Source organism: Prenolepis imparis, unplaced genomic scaffold (assembly GCF_030444845.1).
Source record: "Prenolepis imparis isolate NDT839.2.m4 unplaced genomic scaffold, iyPreImpa1.0 SCAF_2, whole genome shotgun sequence".
Taxonomy (NCBI): Eukaryota; Metazoa; Arthropoda; class Insecta; order Hymenoptera; family Formicidae; genus Prenolepis; species Prenolepis imparis.
In genome coordinates, this window is record NW_028141160.1 from 20,216,585 (window position 1) to 20,241,094 (window position 24,510).

At 30.2% G+C, this 24,510-nt stretch overlaps 1 protein-coding gene across 3 annotated transcripts in view; it reads right to left on the reverse strand.

The window, feature by feature from the left end:
• Window positions 1-3,605: 3,605 nt before the first annotated feature.
• The window catches only part of Dop2r (dopamine D2-like receptor), a 226,487-nt gene continuing 205,582 nt past the window's right edge, over window positions 3,606-24,510 (reverse strand). Inside the window, exons 4-7 of one of the 3 annotated variants that reach the window (XM_083031630.1) lie at window positions 22,308-22,408; window positions 16,234-16,410; window positions 12,366-12,850; window positions 3,606-11,913 (exon numbers count right to left, since the gene is read on the reverse strand). In XM_083031630.1, coding sequence (XP_082887756.1) covers window positions 11,705-11,913; window positions 12,366-12,850; window positions 16,234-16,410; window positions 22,308-22,408 — 972 coding nt within the window. In that variant the 3' untranslated portion in view covers window positions 3,606-11,704. Of the gene's footprint in view, window positions 11,914-12,365; window positions 12,851-16,233; window positions 16,429-22,307; window positions 22,409-24,510 lie in introns of all 3 variants that reach the window. The other 2 variants (XM_083031628.1, XM_083031627.1) reach the window with 2 other exon arrangements.

The window sequence follows — 24,510 nt, forward strand, 5'->3', positions numbered from 1 at the left end:
GGTATCATCATAATGTGCAGGCAATGTACTGTTGAAATATATGAAAGATTAATTTTTAAAATACTGAAAATTAAAATTTTTAAACCGCGGATCCCATACGGCGCACAATTATATTACGTATATAATACCAAAAAGTTTGTAGGCTGGTATGGTGATGGTACCATCATAATGTGCAGGCAATGTGCTGTTGAAATATGTAAACGAATAATTTTTGGCGCGGTTTAAAATACTGAAAATTAAAATTTTTAAGCCGCGGATCCCATACGCCGCGCATTCATTTTACGTTTATTAGACCAAAAAGGTAGTACGCTGGTATGCTTATGGTACCAAAATAATCTGCAAACAATACACTATTCATGCATTTATAATTTTATGTTAATGATTAAATGATTGCGCGACGAAAAGGCGTACTGAGAAATTGTTGACTCGTACTACTTAATTTCTCTACATTCTTACTTTGCGCATAATAAAATTACGATATATAAAGTGCGAGTTATTATTTTATTATTTTTGACTCGAATTTAATATTTTATGCTCATGGCAGAGTAATTGCGTGACATAAAGGTTGAATTATTTTCTTTTCTAAAAAAGATATGTAAAATCGATACTCGCATATATTAAAGCTTATTGTTGTCGCTTTTCCGCGATGCTTATTGGCTGTCAAGATTCGCGTTGTATGTTATATTCGTAGCATCGAGAGGCTGTTATCGCGAGAATTAGCAGTTTGACAGTTTGTTCAAAATAAAATTTAAAAAAATAATAATATTAGTTTTAAATAATATGTTATAATACTTTAAACTGGATTAATATTTTTGAAAGTTATCAGCTGATTTCCATCAAAAAATATTAATCGAGAATAAGATATTATAACTTATTATTTACAATTTTACAACATTTTACTATTTTAATATTTTAACATATTATTTTAAAATTTAATTACCAAATTAACGCTTTAATCAGTTGATTTCTATGAAAAAATATTAATCGAGTTTAAACAAATTTTATATTATTTTTTAATAAACATAAAACCGAAGAATGGCGCGCGCGTAGCGCGCGCTTTTGTTGTTCTAGTGTTCTAAATAATATGTTATAATATACCTTATCCGCGATTAATATTTTTTGACAGAAATCAGCTAATAACTATCAAAAATATTAATCGAATTTAAAGTATTATAACATATTATTTCAAACATATTATTTTATTCAATTTTATTTTGAACAAACTGTTAAACTACTAATCCTTGCGATGACAGCTTCTCGATGCTATGAATATAACGTACAACGCACAATGCTAATCGAAACAGTCAATCAGCATCGCCGAAAAAATGCAACAATACTTGCGAGAATCGACTTACAATTAACATGCCTTTTTTAGAAAGGGATGTTATAATATTTAAAATTTGATTAATATTTTTGACAATTATAAACTGATATTTTTGTCAAAAAATATTAATCGCGGATAAAAGATATTATAATATATTATTTAGAACATATTATTATTTTAATATTTTTAACATATTATTTACATCCCCATTACCGCTATAGAAATGTTATAAAATAAACAATTTCTCACTCACTGATATGTACAGTAGCGGAGTTGTAATACACAGCACTCATTGATCTGAAAACAAAATATTCAAATTATGTATATACATATGTTTGTGTCGAATATCTCATGAACAATGCAGTTTTAAAAAAATGTTTTATAATGCATACCTCACAGTTGCCCCACTGTTGTTTGATGTCTCCTCGGGCCTCTTCCTCTTCTTTTGGTCGACATTGCTCCTTCGTAGTACTCACGACACTCGCGAAAACACGAATAATTACGATTATCCGACACTTTACATGGCACTCCCGATGCGCGATACTTTACATGGCACTCCCGACACGTGAATCGCACTGTGTATTGCAATGCTATCTGTAACAAAATTTAATTAGCAAATTAACGCTTTAATCAGCTGATTTCTGTGAAAAAATATTAATCGAGCTTAAACAAATTTTATATTATTCAAAAAAATATTTTTTTTTTTAACATAAAGCCGAAGAATGGCGCGCGCGTAGCGTGCGCTTGTGTTGTTCTAGTATAATACAAATAATTGCTATGACAGTAGAAAAAAAATGACCAAAAGAAGCATTACTACTATACAAATGGTTGTATCTTTCAAAAATATCATGTAAATAAGAATTAATTTTTTTCAAATGCCCCAAGCTGATCAAGTTTGGCACAAGAACTTATTTTAAATTTATTTTTTCATGACTTTTTTACTTCTCTCTTTATTTTTGTATTCACTTTTTATTTATTACCGTTTACTTCTTTTTTTCTTTTGTTCATCACATGACCGAAAACCTCGATGCTCACAGAGGTATAAACGGTTGAAGTCCCAGGATACCCTTTATTCCTCAAACGTCCGTGAAAGTTGGCACCGAACGATTTTGCTGCAGATTGAATTTTGCTGGCGACCGTAGTAGTTGGCCGAGACCATTGTCACTGCAGATTGCATTGAACCGAATCAATGTAGTCACAGGTGTGTAGTGGACTTGAACTGTCTTGGTAAAAAGTTGTCGCACATTCGGTGACAAAAATTATTCTGATTGAAATGAAGGACTAATTTATACAATAATATGAAAAAGAAAGAATTGTAATGTAGCACAGTATATAGTATATTTTTAATACATATTCACATTAAATTTATTTAAGTATATTTGTCATTAAATTTTTCGCTATTTTGTCGTTTTGTTGATAAATAATTAATTATTAAGGGACATAACATAAGGATATATTTTATTTTTTAAAATAAATTTTGTATATACATTATATCACATCAGGCATGTGTGTATATTTCTCATTATATACCTCTTAGTATATACCTATATCAAATATTTTTAACAAATTAAATTGAATACATATGTGTATAATACAAGTTTGCTATTGCTATTGCAGGTGTTCAGTCAACAGTATCATGTGCTTTATGATTCGCGAGTGAGATTGGTAGATTATATTTATCCGTTTTATTATTTTTTTATAGCAGGTTGCTTTAAATTCGTCGTAAGCTTTACACGTAATTACAGTCTGGCGAGAATAATATAAGTTTATCTCGTTTTCCTTTCTACTGAAATTTCTTCGCGCGAGAGAGAATGAATAATCTACTGTCAGCTTACGTTAAATTACTTCGTTCGTGCATTTTATGAAGATAGCATGAACGATTTAATTGCAAATTGGATTCGCCCTGTGCTTTCGTTATATTTTTCATTATTTTAACCATAATTGAAACTCTTGCGATTACAAAGTCCTTTTATCGTGCGTTTTCAGCGTAGAATCGGAACTCATTTGAATACACGTGCCTTGCCAAAACTCATTAGCGATGTTATTTTATGCGATATTATTAATAATAAATGAGATATATGTTGTAGAAATGATACTTCCATGTATAGGTGCGTTTATTTGCAATTTGGAACCAATTTATCCAATTTTGATCATGTTTATTACATTATATTTAGTTTAAATTATATTTATATTTATTTATTATTTTTTCTTGATGATGTAAATAATCGGGAAATAATCAGAGATATATGATGCAGAGGTAAAAATTATACAAGATCACACATTTTTAATTTATACTATAATTTATTATTTTTAACAAGTGTGTCTTCTTCTGTGTATGTATGTCGCGTGTTGATGTGTGTCTCGTGTTTTTCGCGCTCTCTTAAGTATGTATAGGTATTGCCTTCAGTACATACAGCATTTTTTAAATGTTTTCTTTGTTTTATCGCAGCTTAATAACTCGCAGCAAATTAAAGATATTTTTTTTTCTTAAACCTATGCCCTGTATAGACCATTGGTGATAATAATAAATAAGAAATTTATAAGAAAAACAGCATTCAATCTCACGCACCGACATAACACGCGCGCACGATTTTTTTTTGTTGTGTCACATATAATATACTATATATTTTTTCATTTTATAACATTGTAGCATTTCAACACTTTCATCCTCGAAAGACAACGTGCCAACATCATCGTTTTGCGAACGGAAACGGGAAGTTTTCGTAATTCGGATCCCATTGGGAATCGTCAGAAACTCCGTCGTATATTTTGCATCCTCACATACACACACACACACACACACACACACAAACACATACACTCGCGCACGTGCGCGCGAGCAAAATACACACAAACGCAATCATGCTTCCCCAATTAGACGTATATTTACATAGATATATAGTACTACGTTGACTTGCTCTCCCAAATTGTGATATCGTTTCACGCATCACACATCGCGTAAGATATATACATATATATATCTCGTCATATATATTTAATACAACTCATATACACGTGTTTCGCATATGTATGTACAGAGGGAAAAGTAGTCAGGTTAGAAAAATACAGCCATCTTACTCAGAATGGTAAGAAACTTTCTAACATCTTTTGAAGTATCACGCTATAACAGAAGACTAGGCTTACTTTTCTTTTTTTTCTCTCTTCTCTCTCTCTCTCTCTGTTTTTTTGCTCTGGAATATATTTGGCTACATTTCATATTTTTGATTGAGATTCAAACTTTACACACGTGATTCTTTACGCATAAGCTTTGTATGCCATTTTTTTTAATCACTTTGACCCATATTCTCATTTAGCATTTAGCCTTAAATATAGTCATCTGATACTCGTCTTAGCATTTTGGGTTTTAATAGTAAGACTCAGAATCAGACAATTATATATAAATATAGTTTACTGTTTAATACGATGCTAAACAAAAATGAGAATACGGGTCTCGAGATCGGATGTGAGAACACGAGAATTTCGTAGATAACATATTCCAATTCGTTACATCATTACGCTTGCACTTGTCCCCTGTGCTTCATTAGTGAAGAAAAGCGTGAAAACTTCGCTAATTAAGAAGAGATCGACTTCACCTGGAAGTCTCTTTTACTCCTTTAATGACAACGCTAAGTGGCACGTGGTGCGATCTACGCAGGTGAAGACGAGATAGGCGGTTTAGTTATGCGAAAGAGGATAAATCGCGATCGGTCGAGGAGTCAGAGAGTTGGTGAACTTTTCCCAGTTAAAGTTATGAAAGGATTTAAACTTTTCACAGTCGGTTTGCGCGGATTTATTGTGGTCGAAGCGACTTAAGTAGGCTACACTTCTTCGAAAGGTTTACATAAATTAAAAGACTTATCCGAATTAAAAGCTGCAACCTTTAAGCTCCGGACGACTTCGTTTCCGGTATTAAATATACTTCAGCAAAATGTATTTAACGATCCTTCATGTACTCTTTTCCACAAGAGACTTTAGAATTATCGTAATACAAATATTATCTTGCGCGTTGTTCAAAGTAAACCGCTATCTTGTCTTGCAGAAGAAAAAGTTAAAAGTAGCCGACGAAACTAAGCAAGTAGTCGACGAAGTAGAATGTAAGATTATACAAAAAGTTTCAATCGCGGAGTAATTTATGACGCTCTTTTACAGGAAGACTTTACAAATTCATTATTTTTATCGTACCATATTGCTTCAAACATGAATAAAGATATACTCAACGCGTATTATGTAAAATAGCAAAATGCGAAGCATTATGGCTTAACAAGGAATTGAAATGTCGTACTATATATTTCGAGAAACTAATGGTATTTATTTGATGTAACAATATATATAGAAAAAAAGAAATAGTTTATGGAGCAATATTTTACTTTTTTTTTGCGAAACAACTCGCATAAAAAACTCACCGATCACGACAAATGATTCGACTCTGCGGTTAAACGTTCGTCAAGCTCGAATTCGCGTCATTTATCGCGGGTGACAGACTCGTTCGAGTTTACGCGCACGTAACGTACGCGAGCTATTTCACCTAAATCAAGTAGAAATCTCGTCGTAAACCGCGCCATGCGTAACACGAAGCTATATGTAACGATGGGATTGACGGTACCGCTCGTAACTCTTTCTTTTTCTCGTAGAATATTTACAAATATACATTTGAAGCTTAAAAATTACTATCGCACGGCATTCGAAAACCCATAGAGTAAAAAGCTTTGATTGTAGATGTTATTGCAACAGCACAGGACGCGCATAACGCAATATCGACCCCAACAATCGCGATTCGGTATATCCAGTGATTTTTTCACGACGCTTCGGACCTCGCAGAAACTTGCATCTCTGGATTGTATTTAAACACCTGCACTGTGTATTTTAAATATCTAATATTCTACGAAAATCTCTATACAAGAAGGAAGTAAAAAGAAAATACACTACAAGTAAAATATTTTTTTCATAGTTTTATTAATAGTTTCTAGAAACGAAAACGTGCAGATAAAACCGCCAAACATTGATGGATAAACGTTCTTATAAAGTAAAACGTATTATTTAGAATCTTTCACTTTATTTTCAATTTTGGACACATTAAGTTTTTAAATCTTAAGTTTAAAAATTTTTTTAATGTTATATAAGCGAGCTACCTGCTTATTATGAATATATTATAAGCGATCGAATTAAAATTAAAAATTTTTAATAATAAATTTTACTTTGAGACAAGAACTTGATCAATTATTTGGCAGTTTTATTTGATTTTACTCCTATTTCTGAAAACTATTTTTTAATATTAATTTTAAACTTTTTGAAATTTTTTATGTGTACTTTACGCGTATATTTTTAAACCAGCATAAAGTTTATTGTGTGGAAAATGTGTAATCTCTGGTTTAAAAATAAATATTATTTTATATGTATGTGTGCCATTTTTTTGTCGACAAAATCACATTATAAATGTATGACGCTAGAAAAAACATTTTATTTTTACGAATCAAAAACTTCATGAAATAAAATCATTGTAAAAATATATTTAAAGTTATACTGAATTTATTATTTTGTAAAAAATAAAAAACAAATAATTAATTTAAATATCTATATAACAATATATTTATAATATTTATATTTGTATGCAATGTTGTAACGTAGAAAGAAAAGGAGGCGCACAGCATTGCTTGCATATATAAACATTATGAATATAAATATTGCTTTAATACGATGTAAGCGCAATAAATGTCAAATAGTGCAGTTGCGAATGCAGCTTGAGAAATAAAATCATCCCAACATGTACCAAAATGTACAATACATCACAGCACATGTCTCGTTGCGGTTATAGGGACAAACTCGCGCTTTCTGTGAAATTGAAATAAAAAAAAAATTTATTTTAAATCATCACTTTTAGCATGATGGATTTCGAAATTAAGAGTACCGATCTTATTCGAACTAGTCACAATGGAATATTTGCATAAAAAAAATATTGTTAGGTTTTTGAGTAAAGAATTTGTTTTTGAAAGTGTTTAATCGACAAACAAAATAATTTTAGAAAAATAAAGAGAAATAATATCATTCGATATATATATGCAATGAATACAATTAAATTCGACTGATTGATTTTGTGCATCTGACATCGAGATACTATCGCTTCTCTTGATGATCTAATGTCATCTTTTCTGAACAATTTAACATTACAGAAGTGTAAAACGCGCTGCCATGTCATAGAATATAACTCTCGCTATATGTTTATAATTTTTTATTATTTGACATCATTATTTACTTTACGTGCTATAAATAAAACATTTTTAAATATCAACGAGTTTCTAAAAGATTATTATACGTTAGTATCTCTCAGATATGCGTTAGTCATTTTGCTTAGATTTGAAACCCGAGGCAATCACTGTATTTTCAACGTAAACGTGATTTGAGATGCTTATATTACATCGATCAAATATTAGTTGAAATATGAACTTCGCGGTTGCGATAAAGATCATGAAACTCTACGAATGTTGATCAAACACATAGGACATAGATTATACTTTGTGTTTCTCTGCGCGTCTCTCTCGCATAGTAATGAAGCTCGAAATATTTAGCTTTCTCTCCCATATTAAAACTGGTGCGTTCCATTTTTCCAATGTGACAGATACCAGAAAATATATTTTATATTATATCTTAATAATTACCATTGTTAAGATAAATGTAAATGTTATTTTGCGCAGAACTATTCAATAATTATTCAATTTTAAACCTTGTTTTTTTATGATTTTCACGCATATTTAAAATAAACAAAAAATATATTTATCAATATCTTGCAACAAGTTTTTATAACATATATTACATTGTAATTCAATTAAAAATCAAAGATGTGATATTAAAAGAAAATTATTTAAATATTAATAAATATCTATAGATTAGAACAATAACACTAAATGTTTTTAAAATAATAAATTTATATGTTTTATTGCCAAGAAATACGAGTGTACTTAATCATGGAAGACGGTATGTCTTTTGCACAACAAAATTTCAATAGAATTAAAAAATGAAAAATAAATCAAATACTTTAGAATAATTTTAATTCTCTTCTTCTTCTAAAGTCAATTCTATCAAACATACCCCATGATTGAATCTAATAGAAGTCAGCGTTAATGTTGTGATTTACCATTTCACCAGTTTGATACAAAAGTTTTGGGAAGTATACAGCAATGATAATTATTTCAAACGGAAAGATGAAGAAAGAAATAGCACACAGTGTAGAATTAATTTGCTCCGTTAAATATCGATTCACTCCTGTCATTATATGTCGTAATGCGCGAAAACGCATCTCAGAAATTGATGTAAAGACAGCTATCGCGCCGTGTAACTCGTATTGATATGTTTGGTAATTCGGTCACGAGACGAACTTCATGCTTGACCGCGAACAGGGGACGCGAAAGGATCGTCGAAACTTAGGACACGTACGTCGTACACGATGTCGTGTGAAACTACTCGACACAACTCTCAATCGAGCCTCTAGAACAAAAACTTTCCGCAGAACGTGATATAAAATTTGATAATGAACTCCATGTGTGCTCCTCTTTCATTGCGGTTGTTCCGCTTGCTAAATTTAGAGTGACCTCTCTTTCTCTCTTTTTTATTATTTTTCTTTTTAATAAAATATCTCTTTAAAAATATAATAATTTTGCTCACTCCCTGATTCTCTTCTTCTCTTCCCTTTATAAAAGAGGATTAACATAACAAAAATTTGAAATTAAACATTACGAGACCATGAAATCGTGATATTCTGTTCTACGCTCGAACAAACCGTGATATCGAAAATTGTGTTTTCAATCTTCATGTATACATTGTCATTGTCCCAAGACCGCCTGATTATTCACACGATTCGTAGCTCGTGGCATTGATATCGGAAGTCGCGACAAATCCTCCATATATCAAAGCACCGAAGCGGATGAAACAAGTTCCGAAACTTCGCCATTCGATCGAGCTCGTACTATGCTTGCGAATAAAATTTGCATGTGTAAGTATGTGATAGCAGAATCGTAAAATTATATATACATATGTCAGAGATTCACAATTTTTACACATTTGCTTTTTACATTTATTATCTCTTTGCTCATCGCTTATTACATAAATATTTTGCAGATGATAAACCTAGTGCTTTACGGTTTCTCAGAAAATACTGATAAACGTAATCAAGAATAAGGAGATTTGTTTCATTAATTTAATTAATGATTAAAATTAATAATTAAAAATAAATATAAAATTATTAAAAGTGGGCATTCCATATCTTGTAATAGTCTATCGAATCTAATTTTAAAAAATATGCAGTTTTGATTTAATATATTTTGAGATTTATTGTTCATATCTACAAAATATTTATGAATAATTGCTTTGTTAAAAAAACATAAATAAATAACCTTCTGAGAATTTTAATAAAATTGTGCACATTAATTTTTCCTTCGCTTAGATTAAAAATATTCGTATAATAAATTAAATACAAGTAACTCGCAAAAACAAAATTGAGAAACTCTGACATGCTCGTATATAAATATCTAAATATTTATAACTTTGAATTTTTCAACGTACTAAAAACTCTTTTGAAAGACGATTTAATAGCAAATTTATAACTTATTCTCTGATAAATTCACAAAAATAGAAATTATTATTTCAAAAAAATTAAATAAATTATATTCTTCCCTAAATATTCTCACCCTCCGAAAATATAGCATATTCTCAATACGCTAGTACACAAGTTTTAATCAGTGTCTTGTTATGGTAACTCAGAAACGATTATTTTCTTTAACATAATATAACTCATTAAGAAGCTTTCAAACTAGTGTATACAAGATTTGCTGCTCCCAAAAATTAATCTTCCTCTATGTTGTCCTTAAAGCTTCTGCCCCTCCCGTGCTTGGCGTCACCCTGTATATCGTTGAAGGAACGGCATAAGTTCATTTATATCGTGTATGCATATGTGTAATCTCTCTCTCCCTCCTTCTGTGTGTTGTATCGAAGTATAAATACATATAGTTACACTGCGACGCGCGAATATGTATAGCATATATGTACCTATGTATCGTCGTACAAACGGCGGTCTCGGTTTTGCTTTTGCTTTGAGCGAAAAAATATTGCTATACCTTACGTTCTACGTTAATACTGTCACGGCGCACTTAATTATCCACGGAGATGTATAGTGTGTGTGTTTGTGTGCCTACGTGTAATATATGCTCGTGTAATAAATACACCTCCAACAACTTTAACCCTCCGCGCTCTCTCGGATCTTCATTATTATCTGCTTTCGCGAAATTATCTTCAAGGGGAATTCACCCTTATATACGCGAAATACGCGATTATTACATCTTAACAGCCAGTCTCTGCCGAGTCCCTTGGATGATGCCGCGTATAAGCGCGATTTGTACAGATTTTACCTAAAGTTCTTCTTGCTCTAATTTCGCGACGGTCGCGATATTTTTTTTTTTTTTTTTTTATTTCGCGAAGTCTCACTTAGTAAAATTATTTGAGCTATTCGCACGAAAATTCAGCTCCATTGTCGGTGCACCTGTATATACCAGTAATGCACGTGTGTCCTCTCTCAGCACGCCACGATAGTTCGATATCACAGTGCACGCATTCACGCACATAGACGCGAGATGATGATTCGTTGCTGCATTCGATAGCAACAAATTTACAGCGAACAGTTTTCGCTGCCTGACTGCGTGTCAATTTCAACCAAGTGAATTCTCCCTTTCAGAAGTCTCTTCTTTATTTTCCGTCAAGCGCGTATATGTGAAATTTTTATTTTTTATTTTTGCACTTTTTTTTTGTTTTCTTAAGATGGAAAAAGTTGATAGAATTGTATATATTATATAATATGTAGGTGAGAAAAATTCAATATTATCAGTAACATACATTTACACATTTGAAAGGAAAAATAAATGTGTGCAATACAAAATAATTAAATTTTTAGAACATATGTATATATATGCGTATATAATATAAGAAAAAATGCATTAAGCACAAATAAAGAGAAAATATTTCTATTAATTATATTATAATATATTTCTAATGTTTATAAATTATTTTAATAAATCATCACACGACGCTCGTCGAAAATAATTCGTTCATTTTTTAAAGCAATGGAAAATATTTTCTGAATTTCAGGAAATGTTCCCTGAAATATTCAGCTTTTCTCTTTCACTTGGAAACGATCGACGCGCAACTGAATGCGAAAACCGATACGCAAACGCAGCTGCTACAGTTCCAAATACAAGAACAACAGTACCTGTTGCGAGTTTGTCAAGAAAGCTTACAGTCTCGTTGTTACATCACAAATACGACGATTCACACTTAGTCACATTTGTTGCTCCGGATCTCTTCTTTAAGAGGTGTGAATCTTATTTTGCTTACGCTTGCTTACACGCAGATCAGCTTGCGGAAGGCCTTACGGAATTCGGGGTTGAACACAGTGTATATTACAGGATTCACGAAGCTGTTCATGTAGCCTAACCAGGAAGTGACGATGAAGGCTGTGACACCAGGCTGACAAGCCTTCGTCAGCTTCGTGCAAATTGCGTCCATGATGTTGCAAGTGAAGAAGGGTACCCAGCATATTAGAAAGACACCTATTACAGGTTAATAAAGACGTGCATTACGTTACTAAAGATATAAAATTATGTTTAGTGAAAAAAATGATTTTTTTTAAAGGAATAGAAATATTTTAATTATTATTTTTATTTTCGATTTTATAATATTTCGCTCTTTTATAGATTTATTCATATATTCGGTTTTAACATTTATTTGTACTAATTTATTATTCATAATTCATAAGGAATAATTAAGTAAGAATATATCTCAGTCCAATTAAGTCACCCTGCAGATATAAGTAATATTCTGATCTCTTTCGGTAGTTTTTAAGCCACTCTCTTTCTACCCAGCTATATATTCGGACTCTTACATATGCGATCTATCTGTTCCACTCTTTTTCGTTTTACTCTTTTTACCTTTAACTCGCAAGCCTAAGCTCATCAATATCAGATGCAGGCAGAGTTGATTATCAATGCAGCAGGCAACCTACCTAACACGATCGCCAACGTCTTCGTGGCCTTGCGTTCCTTCTTGGCCGAGCTCTTCTCCCTCTTCTTCTTACTGGCCTTGTTGGCCTTATATATCGTGAACCTTGACCCGGACGACGCGTTCTTCCGGTCCTTCTTGCCAGAGGATGACAGCACGCTGGGTGTCCTGGCGAGCTGCAGCGGCAAAAGCGAGCCGGCGCTCTTTAGCCGCTTCAGTTCCTGTTTGTTCGCGCCACCGTTGTTACCGTTCTTCTTCGTTTGCGTCGAGGAAACGCTGGTTGTGCCTCGAGCCGGGGGTGGCGATGACGAGGTCGACGATGACGGTGGACCCGAGGTGATTCGCGGATTCGGACTCGGACTAGAGTTCGTCTCGAGCGGCTCGTGGGTCATCGTGCTGCTCGCCGCACCGTCATAGTTGCTGGACTCGTTCCTCTGTACGCTAAGTGTCCCGGTCAGCTGAGCCTGCGCCACCGCGCTGAAACGACAACTGCGATTCGAGTGTCAGAAAGAGACTCGACATTCGCCCGGCTACAGCTAACTTTTAATCTACTTTATGATTTCGATTGTGATTTATATTGCTGACCAATAAAGTCCGAAGTCCTGCGTTGAATGCGGAAATGTGACCAGAAAAGAACCGCGCAAAGTCAAAAATGAAAAGCTATTAATTAATTAAAGCTATATTAAAAATAAATTAATAAAGCTTAATTCAGAACTGATGTGTGTGGACAAAATTTTATATTATGCTTTCTCGATATAATTTTTTTTGCACATTCTTATCACCTTTAAATTTTGCAATCGCAGAAATCGCATAAACAAATGTTTGTATATTTTAATCTTTGAATGTTTTCTATGTTATTTCTTGGTATTTATTGATAGCTGTTGATAATAATTATATTTATATTCTACATTTGTGAATAATACATTATAATATATTTCTGCATTTCAAAGAGATAACCACGTACTTTTGGTCAACATAATTTCTGGTAACTTGGTATTGTTTGGTTAAAATATAAAAATATTGTAAAGAAAAACATCTTACGGAAAATTAGATTATGTAACAGTTTAATATCTGAATCAGAAGTTATATTAATAATTTTTATTAAAATAAATGCATGCAAGTGACAACAGATTTTACATCCCTTAGAGACTAATAGAGAGAATGCGAAAAAAACAAATTATTCTAAATAAACAGAAAAATTTTATTTTTTATATAGATTTTTTAAAATATTTTTTTTCACAAACTTTATTAAATATTTTAATATAAAACAAATGTTTTATATATATATAAAAATAATTATATAATTGTTATAATATTAAAATAACCGCGTATAATCTATTACTTTTCATCGTAAGTCTGTTATATATAATGCAATGTTACATTCTTTATAGTTATCAAAATTATAATTAAAAATCAGGACTCTATAATTACTAACATAAGATTTCTATTTATCTACATTCTATGTGTATATCAAATTTTGGATATATTTAATACAAAATTCCACGCGTGGTAAAATAAACATTATTATCATTCATAATCAAATACTGAAAATATATACTAATAATCTGAAATAATTAATAACCGTGAAATACCCGAGCACATGAAGATGATTAGCTTATTTTCAAAGGAATCTTTCTCTTTCTGCTTTTCTCTCTTTCATGCTCTCCCTCTTTCTCTTTCTCTCTCTAACGAGTAGTTAGAATGCAAATTGTTCACGCACGCTGGTACAAAGGGATCGTCTATCGCGATTAGCCAGCGAACTTCCGGATTACTATCGGAGCGACGAGTTTCCATTAAACGAGTACTATGCGCGGGTGCTTTGTACGAGGTTTTGGAAATAGAGAGGCACGCGGACGCTCGCAGACCGAGTGGTCATCATTGTACCGCACTTGTAAAGAGAACGAAGAAATTGAATGGACCGCGAGATCACCGGTTTTCTACCATTCACCCCATTGTATCTCTCATACATGCGCGAAAGGATTCATGAATTTTTTTACTTCACTCAATTGCCCGACCGCCTCGAACTTTCGAACGTTCAACTTGTCAGTCGTCGCAAACATCGTGACTTTCTATCCGAGTTTTTCGATTCGACAAAGTTCCGGCGTTGTTCTGAATTGTCTTTGCCTCTTTATTTGTCAAATGGGACAAGTTATCCGAAAGAAGCTTCTAAAATGTAAGACACCAATGAAATATTCTGTTTTAAAGTGCAAACGTGTATTTATAAAGAAATAACGAGTTGCAATTCTTGAAGAAAAATGTGTTTAACTTTTTTTCGTAAAAAATTCAAAATTACTTTATAACTTGCTTTAAACAAAATTTGAAAGTTGTATGTCTAAAAAATGATTGTCAAAATTACATGTGCATACCAAGTGCCACTCTATCTAGTGGAGTTATTAAATGCAAAAATAATTACAGCTCATCTCTTTATACTTAAATAACTGTAAAATTAAAATCTATATTTATAAATAATTATTTATGAGTTATACACAAACAAAGACTTTTCCTCCAGATTACTTATGTATATTTAACCGAAAATAATATCGTTTCATAATTTGATATAATATGTCATCTATTATGTATTTAATTACTGCAAATATAATATTACAAAAAAAAAATTTGGACAATGCAGAACAAATAATCAACTCTGGTCACAAGATAATTTCACAATAATTCTAATATTCATTATAAGTCTGGAAAAGATTCGAAATGAGAAAGAGAGATACATGAGCGCAAATTTTGGTCTGCATGCGAAGTAGAAATGATATCCTCTTAATTGGAAACTCTTCTCTCTCTCTCTCTTTCTCTCTCTTTGCCCATAGGCTAATTAAAGGGCAGACCGAAACTTTGATTAACTCAAAGCCTTTTCATGTTACTTAAAACTCTTCAGAAAAAAACGTAAGAAAATAATTATTGCTGAAAAAATTTGCGAATTTCATTTACTAATATTGAGAAAATTATAATATGTGTCTCCTAAAAAATTTATATAGTAGTTCGATGAAATATTTAATATACAAGTCACGCAAAACAAATTCAATTTAATGTTAGATAAGCTTCTCTCAATTTCAAGCTTCGTGTTTTTTTTAACACTCTCCAGAATTAGATAAGAAATGAATTATCTTGCGTAATAACAATATAAAATATTGGATTTACAATATTTTAAATGTTTATTATAAAAAGAAATCGTAACAATTTTATTTTCCTTTGTACTTTACGGATGAATAAAACATCACGTATTTGGCTCTTTTGTTTTTTGGGCATTCGTGAATTTTTAAAAGATTGTCTCAGTTTTTGGAATTTCGCGACTGGCAGAGAGAAAAGTTGTATTTTGATTATATCATGCTTTTTGGTACATATAACTAATATATGAACAATTTTATAAATTAACATGTCCCACTAAATACACAAAATAAAAAAATTAAATATATATTTTATATTATTTTATCTCTTATTAAAAAATAACTATTTTATTTATATAAAATACTATATAAACTCTTCATTATAGTTTTTAATGCGGTATTTCTTTTACTGACTTGCTGCTATTAAACCTGATAATTGGGACAGATAATCGATAGCACTCAAGTACAATTCAATATAATTTATCGTTTTCTAATTATACGTTATATATTAACGTTTGACTTCATCTCGTACTATCATTGCAATAAAGAATACACGTCAACGATCTTGAAAGGAATAGAAAGTTGGTGTCAGAAATAATGCATTTCTTTGTATTTTGTGATAGAAATGACAAGTTGCGTCGCGCAACAATATGACAATGCGATCCGATATCCGATAGAAGAAAGAAAATTCCGACAGCCTTCTTTTGCTCGTATCGTGGCGAGACGAATGATAAGAAGATATGATGAAATTCTTACGCTGCTTCCTCGACGACCGTGGCTAAAAAGAATTCCGTGCTCTTGTCGTTGGAGATGACGACGACGGGATCGAGGGGCGTCTCGTCCTCGTCCTCGTTGCTGCCGGAAGCGGTGTTCGTGGGTTCCTCGATCCCAGGAGCCACCAGGGCGGCCGCCCCCAGCGCCGTTTCCGCAAACCTTGCCACAGAATATCCACTACGTGATCTTAGTCAAAAGCCTCTAGAAAAGCCTCTACACCTATCATGCACTTCCTTGTTTTTCTGGCATCCCTCAGCATTAATCCGGCAAGTAGCGTATCTACCATGCACAAAGCGACGACACGCTTTTTGACAGCACCTGCAAGATCCTGAGTGACAGAGCGTCGCTGTTTCTCTTTTACGACAAAGGTCTCACGATTGCTGTTTACTTTGCTTTAATTTGGTATGAAACAATTAACGATCGAATTCATAATATTATTCGTCATGAATATTACAATATTCAAGTTTTTTGTACTTATTTCTCTTTTCTAAATTATTGAATATTTAAACAAAAAAAATTTTAAGAGAGAAGAATTATATCAAAATATCAAAAAAATAAAAAGAAAAATTTATGTAAACCCTGTGTACGTATAATATGTAATATAAACGTCTCGATAATAAAATTTCCGATAAATATTTTCTGCAAAATAATGTAATAACTTGTGTTAAGCTGACATTTGCGTTTAATATAAGTTACGTTTATTATATTATTATATTTGCATATACTATTGTGTTAATTTATCCCATGGTTTTTAGCATGCATTAGTGCGCACTAATGCGTCTAAAACCAAAATTCGCGATTGTTAGTTTTTTAATTTTTTCACAATATAATTAATTTACAAATTTTATAAAATTGAATATTCTCTAAATAATATTGTCAGAATTTTCGTCTATTCAACTAATGCGGAATTACGTTAAAATGTATGTGTATGTTTAATCTCTTTGAATTCACGCAGAACTCGCTTTGCATTGCAAAATAATTTTTACGTTTAACAAAAAAATCACAATTTTAATTTGTCGCCATAAGTTTTATTTATATTCCTAACTGCGAGCTAAAAATTTTACTGCTAAATTTTGTAATTTTATCGAATTTTTAAAACAAGGTCATAATAATCCACTATATATTTCGAACGTCGAACGATAGGTATATTCGATAATTGCTTAAAGCATGACGCTGCATTTTTTTAGATTGTAAATTTTCTGCATAAATAAAAGACACACATTCATGCACGAATAAGTTTTCTACGCGAAAGCAATTTCCTGCAAGAAAGCAGTGTGTGTTCTCTATGTAAAAAAATTTATTCTATAAATAAATTTGCAATTATGATTTAAATAAATCTCAGAATATATGTTTGTTTTTAAATTAGATGCTATATTTTAAAAAATTATTGAGAGAAAATTACAAAATTATAAACAGAGATATTTCGAGATATACATATATTTGCGTTATAAAATGACATATATCCACATTTATTAATTTTTATATTTCATTAAATAGCAACAATTAAAAAATATTAATACATATAGTATAAAAAACGTATAATACGTAGAGTATAAAAAAAAATTATCAGGTAATTTTACTGCTGATGTTTAATCGAAAAAATGTTAAAATCATGATTAATTTACACAAATTTTTGCTGACATCTGTATATAATACGTGTATAATCATCTTACAGAGAAAATAAAAAATCATTATAGAGATTTATGTGCAATTTCAATTAAAATAAGCATTCCTCATTTATTTCCATTTCATAATAACCAACGCAAGCAATTTCAACTTGTGTCATCATATGGAATAATTATTAATTATGATAATTGCTAGGGTAAATCCAATAAAAGTCCCATGTACATAGATAAAGATAGCCTCGGGATAAGATATGCATGCCGCGGCAACAACATTCATTAATTAAATTGCCAAGATAAATACCAAAATTTCAGTACTTTTGGCCAAATCTCGGTCTACGCGATAACAAAGTCGATAAAGGGACAACGTGGCAGGCATGGGTGCACATAGGGGATTAACCGAGATGCCGGATTACGTCAGATACATTGCACCCCAGAGAGATACCAAAATACGTATAAAGTTACCGCATTACGATTGCAACTGTAAACACCTAAGTTTAATTTATCAACGGCATCTGCGAAAATATCATGGTCATTTGTGAATGCAATTTCCGTCATAATAATAACTACTAAGCTAGCAAAGTAAAGATGTTAAGTCTCGACACGCATTATTGTTAGTTTTTATACTTTAACAACCAACGATGCAAATATAAACATTTTTATAAATTGATTATGATTACATCCGCTTATAAAATATAATGTAAAATAAAATAGCAATTTTTCTTTTAAATATATGCAATGCTCTTGCGTAAAAGTCTTTAAAACTTTTAGAATCATTTAATGTTAAAAAAAAATAATCAGCTATGATAAAGTATTTTATAACTATTGTAATTAAAACTATATACATACATACATACGTACATATATGTATATGTATATGTGTGTTTATATGTATATTAAATTATTATTGCATTAATTTAAAATTCATTTTATATTATAAACAGAGTTATTTTGTGGAGGGAAGAAAAGTGAAAAATTAGTTCAAAAGATAATTATATAATTTAGTCTATTCAAATTAATCGATATTATTGAAATAAACCGATATATAAAATATTCTGTTTCCTTATTGTAATATTAAGTTTCTTTACCAATATCAATGTTATTGACATTTTACACGGTACAAAGCAAAATAGGGATCGTAATTTTGATGCCGTTTACTACCGTTTTAACTTAAATTCCTTTTTTGACGTTGTTAAATAGCAGCTCTGCTTTTCAGCTGCTTTCCCCAAGTACGTGCTTTCTCTGCGTTTAAGCGCTTAAATACTTAGATTGTCTGCACTCTTCGTTGGGATGAAAGTAAATAGGAGTTTGTTGAGAAGTTTCGTTTATACCTTTACGATACTCTCGTCGGTGGATCTCAAGTACTTAACGAAGTACCTTAATATTTTTCGAAAATCTTCTTGGATAGCTAGAGATGTTGGATATTTACGAACGTATATGATGTCTATATTAAACTCTATGGCTCTATACAAATTGTTAAAGAAAGTATCTTGCTACTCCCCTTTTTCATCTACAAATTAAACAATCATTTACTTTATGTAATTAAGTTTTCTTGAATAAAACTTTAATTGGGTATTTGTGCCTGAATAACTTTTTAATTTTCAATATTAAATATCTTTTTATCTAAGCCAAGAATTAAAACTTCTTTGAAGTAAAAATCAATTTTAGTTAATCGAAATATAAGTACTTGTTACTTAGATATATCACTAAAAAATTAAATTTATTTAAAGTTTATAATTTAATATTAAAACAATTATTTTTTTTTAATTAAAAATGTTATAACATTTACAATACACTCAAGTAATTGTATGTTTTTGGATATGCCATATTTATTATATTATATTATGTATTTATCAAATCATAAATGAGAAAACATGGATGAAAACACACAAACAAATGTTACAATAGAATATTTTATATATATTATTTTAAAATCATTTCAATTATACTCTTTACGAAATAAATCCTCGAATTTACAATCTGCGAATAATTTTATATAATTCTGCGCATCGTTAAATAATTGCAAATAAATATAAATACTATCATCTTAATTATAATATTATACACAATAGTCATATAAATTTTATATATTCACTTTGCATGATTAAATATCTGTTGCCATTTCAAATATATGCATTTAAAATAGTCGCATATATCATTTTTAATTTCTTTGAAACACTTAATTACTTTGAATAATTATTGTTCTAAATGCTATTTATTTTAATAAAACAAATTATAATAATCTATAAAAGAATAAATTTATCTTTTTATTTATAACATATAGCATTTATTCAAGTATTTTTAGTCTAATGCGATTAATCTTCAATCTTTTAATTTACTCGATGTTTTTATATGTATTAATAAAATCCTTTTTATTATGAGCTTTTTAAATATAAACATCAAATGTCGATATAGAATTATTTTCCCAATAGCATTCCTAATTTGCGTAAATTTCGACGCGGAGTATACGCGGAATGTACGAACAAAGAAGATGTAACGAAATGCATACTTTGAAAGGTGCAAAACAAAAAGGCCGGCGTTTAAACCGCGTGAAAGTAGTTGGCTATTCAGGATGAGGCTGCCCTCGTCAGCACGGCGGAAATGAAAGCACGTGCGAGTGGAGGCGTGCGAGAAAAGCGAATTATCCGGGGATGCCTGAAGACTTAACCCTCGGTCCAAGCCGTCCCTCGGCTCGCGCTCTGTCAGCTGACGCCATTTCTTTCTGCGAGAAATTGTCTCGTTGAAATGCAAGCCTTATGCGGTTGCAAAAATTGAAAAGAATCGTCGCGCATCGAGCTCTAAGTGGAGGCAGCCTGTCCTCGCGCTTATCACACCAAACGGGCCGGATATAACGTCCTAGAAGGCGCATGAATAAATTTCCTTTCCGCACTCCTTTTCCGCGGGACAATTTGTCGCAGACTTGGGAATCACGCGAATCAATCCTGATTAGATCTTTTATAGGAAATGCTTTTAGCCACAGTTTCCTTGCCCAATTTTTAGACGAGATTTATTCTCAGCGAAATTGTATGAAAGAAAAATCATCATTTATCATACATTTTCAATTTTTAGCATTACATATTTTTTTTGTAATTAAGTTTTTCTAAAGATTATAATTAAGATCTCAAATTCCTTATTTTCAAACTTTAATATTACATAAAAATTATAAATTTTTTCGTAAATTAATTTTTTTTATGAATTAATTAATTTTTGTAAATTAATTAATTTTTTATAATTTACGAAAAATTAATTCAAATCGAGATTGAAGAAAATAAAAAGACATGCATACATTATCGCTTATTGTTAGAAAGAATTCACAATTAGTCTATAAATATAGATTTATAAAATAGTATATTTTATATGAGTAACAGTATATGTATTTATATAGCTTGTATATTATATATATATTTATATATATACATTTATAAAAAAAGTATACATTTATATGTGTAAATAATATATATTATATATTTACATATTATATGTATATACAATTGTACATTTTTAGATAATGTAATAACAATTCTGTTTGTACTAAAATAAAAAAAAAATTGTTACTCTAATAAATTATTTCAAGCAGTATGTCTGCGAAGTTAAGAATTCAATAACTGAAGAAAAAGTGAGGAAACACACAAGTTAAAAATCCAAGAAGAATTAAAAATCCAAGAATTTATAGACCTAAACAGACACGAAGATTTAAAATTTAATAGTTCAAGAATATATGGAAGTATATGTGTACGTTTATAAATCTTGTTCTATTTAATTTTTTAAAATTTGAGATTGCAGTTTGTATCAGAAGGCATTATATATAAATGCGTAAAATCAAGAGAACAGAGATATTTCTTCAATTCCGCAAGTTTTAAAATATTAACACTCTTCTTGATCAAACATTAATACATACTATATTAAGACTGCGTCTGTTTTTATAAAGTCACATGAAAATAAAAATGTCAAAATAAGAAAGCAAACGACAATATATTGTGTATGTATATACATATATATATGCATATAAATATATACATATATATACACATACGAATATTTACATGCGTCACATGCAAAACAGCAGTTTTATTAAAGATGTAAAAGATACAGCATAACATAGTATATAACATACATACATTTTTGATATACACGATAAATAAGAGGTCATTTCAAATTAAAATAATAAGAGTTACGTTTATTTCTTGAAATGTTTAACATTATTGCAAAAGCAATTTCGAAATTAATATGTATAGCCAAATTCTAATTTTCTTTCTTTATTCCCTTCTTTTCAGTTTTGAATAAAGAACACTTAATTGCAAAATCAAATATGCATAAATTAATTGTAAAATACGTTTGGAACAAAATTACAAAAATAGATCCTGCTGTAACTTCTACTGTTTAGTATAACAAGACAATAAATATTTAGCGAGCGTTTTACAATCAAATACTCACCTACGCGTGTGTGCGATATTTTCGATAATACTCCCCGGTTTTATATCGCCTAAATTCGGTTTCCTGCTAGCACGTGCCCTTCTCGCTCTGTTTCGCAGAGCCTGAAACGATCAATTGAAAACTTACATTGTGATATAAATCAGATGAGGGGTTGCAAACGCAAGACGTAAACGTATAACATAAATCTTTGCGTTTCTTGCAGATAACATCCGAGACGTGTTATTGAGCCTATCTACGACTAACGAGATTTATTTTGACAGTTTTACGAAAGGAAATTCCCGTTCTGCAAAAGCATTATAATATTTTGTTGTCGATTTAGCTTATATCGAGAAGAGTTTAGTTTCTTTCATAAGTGTTTAAAAGAAGGATTATATTATACATATTTTTTAATACACAAACTTCTTTACGATAACGTATATATGTAACTGCGTAACACACATAATTACTATGATAATTTGAAAAAAAATAAAAACATTTTTAAGCAATTATTTCTTTTTAAATATAAAATCCTCTATAATTCAAATAATACTTTAAGAAAATAAATGTAATTAAACTTTTTTTTTTTTGACAATATGCAATGTTGCTCAAATCACAAAGCTAATTAACATATAAATTATTATAATATGTAACATGAAAATTTTTCATCTAATAAAGTTATTTGTTTATATTTTATCTGTATTTATTTTACCTTTATATGTAAGATTTCTTAAAAATATTTAAATATAATTGAAATAAAACTTGTATTTTAAATTTACATCAAAATTAATAAATGTGTTGCTATAAAATTGTTTTTTATTAAATTTTATTAAATTTCTATTCTGACACGGAAAATTTTAAATATTTTTTTATTTCTAATTTAAACAAAAATTTATTTTTTATATTTTTTACAGATTCTACGAAGTTGAAAATTTGCAAAAACAATAATCATCAAAGATGCGTTTTATGTGATGTGAACTCATGATATCGCACAAATGATGTGGTCACATTATTGAAAACAGAAACTATGTATCAATATTATTACGGCAATTCACATACATTATCCGCCTACAATTGCCACAAGTATGAAATTAACAGTCCAATCCAAATATTCTATGCGCTATAAACATGGAAATTATCCGACTAGTCGTATTTACGATCAGCCGCAATATAATAATCGCTATATAAACCACAAAATGTTTTGTTCATGTTTGAAATTACTCGTATAAAATTCAAACATGATTTACAAAATACACGAAACATTCGACAGATATATAAAATTGATTTTATATGTTTATTTATAGCAACATTTTTTATCTGTAGTTATATTCTAATTTTTACACTTGTGTACATTTGATTTTTAAAATACATTTTCGCGCAATTACATTGTAATTATATAATAGTTATATTATTCATACAATTATTATAATCCTGATCACTGGCGGATCCTGGGGGTTTAATCCCCTCCCCCTTGCAAATTAAAAGAAAAAGTTTTGCTGAATTTGTTTAAAAAATATAAATAAAGAAAAACAAACATTAAAGAGCTATCGACGTCAGGATCCGCTAGTGTATATATATAAGTATAAGATACACTGTAAATTATACTCATTACGCATTCAAGGAGTTAAGTTTAGATTAAGTCAGACATAGGACGAAATGATGAGATAATTTCATTGCACGAAAATAATTAGGTGAAATTCTTTATATCTATATAATATATATAATATATATTATATCTATATAATATATATTATATCTATATAATATATATTATATAGATACAAAGAATTTCGCCTAATTATTTTCGTACAACAAAATTATCTCATCACTTCGTCCTATGTCTGACTTAATCTACACTTAATTCCTTGAATACGTAATGAGTATAATTTACAGTGTATCTTATACATACATATTGTATATATTATATATATATATATAAAGAATTTTGCCTAATTATTTTCGTGCATGAAATTATCTCATTATTTCATCCTATGTCTGACTTAATCTAAACTTAACTCCTTGAATGCGTAATGAGTATAATTTACAGTGTATCTTATACTTTTATATATATATATATTTTTTATATATATATTTTATATATATATTATATATATATATATATATATATATATAAATATAAGATACACTGGAAATTATACTCATTACGCATTCAAGGAGTTAAGTTTAGATTAAGTCAGACATAGGATAAAATGATGAGATAATTTCA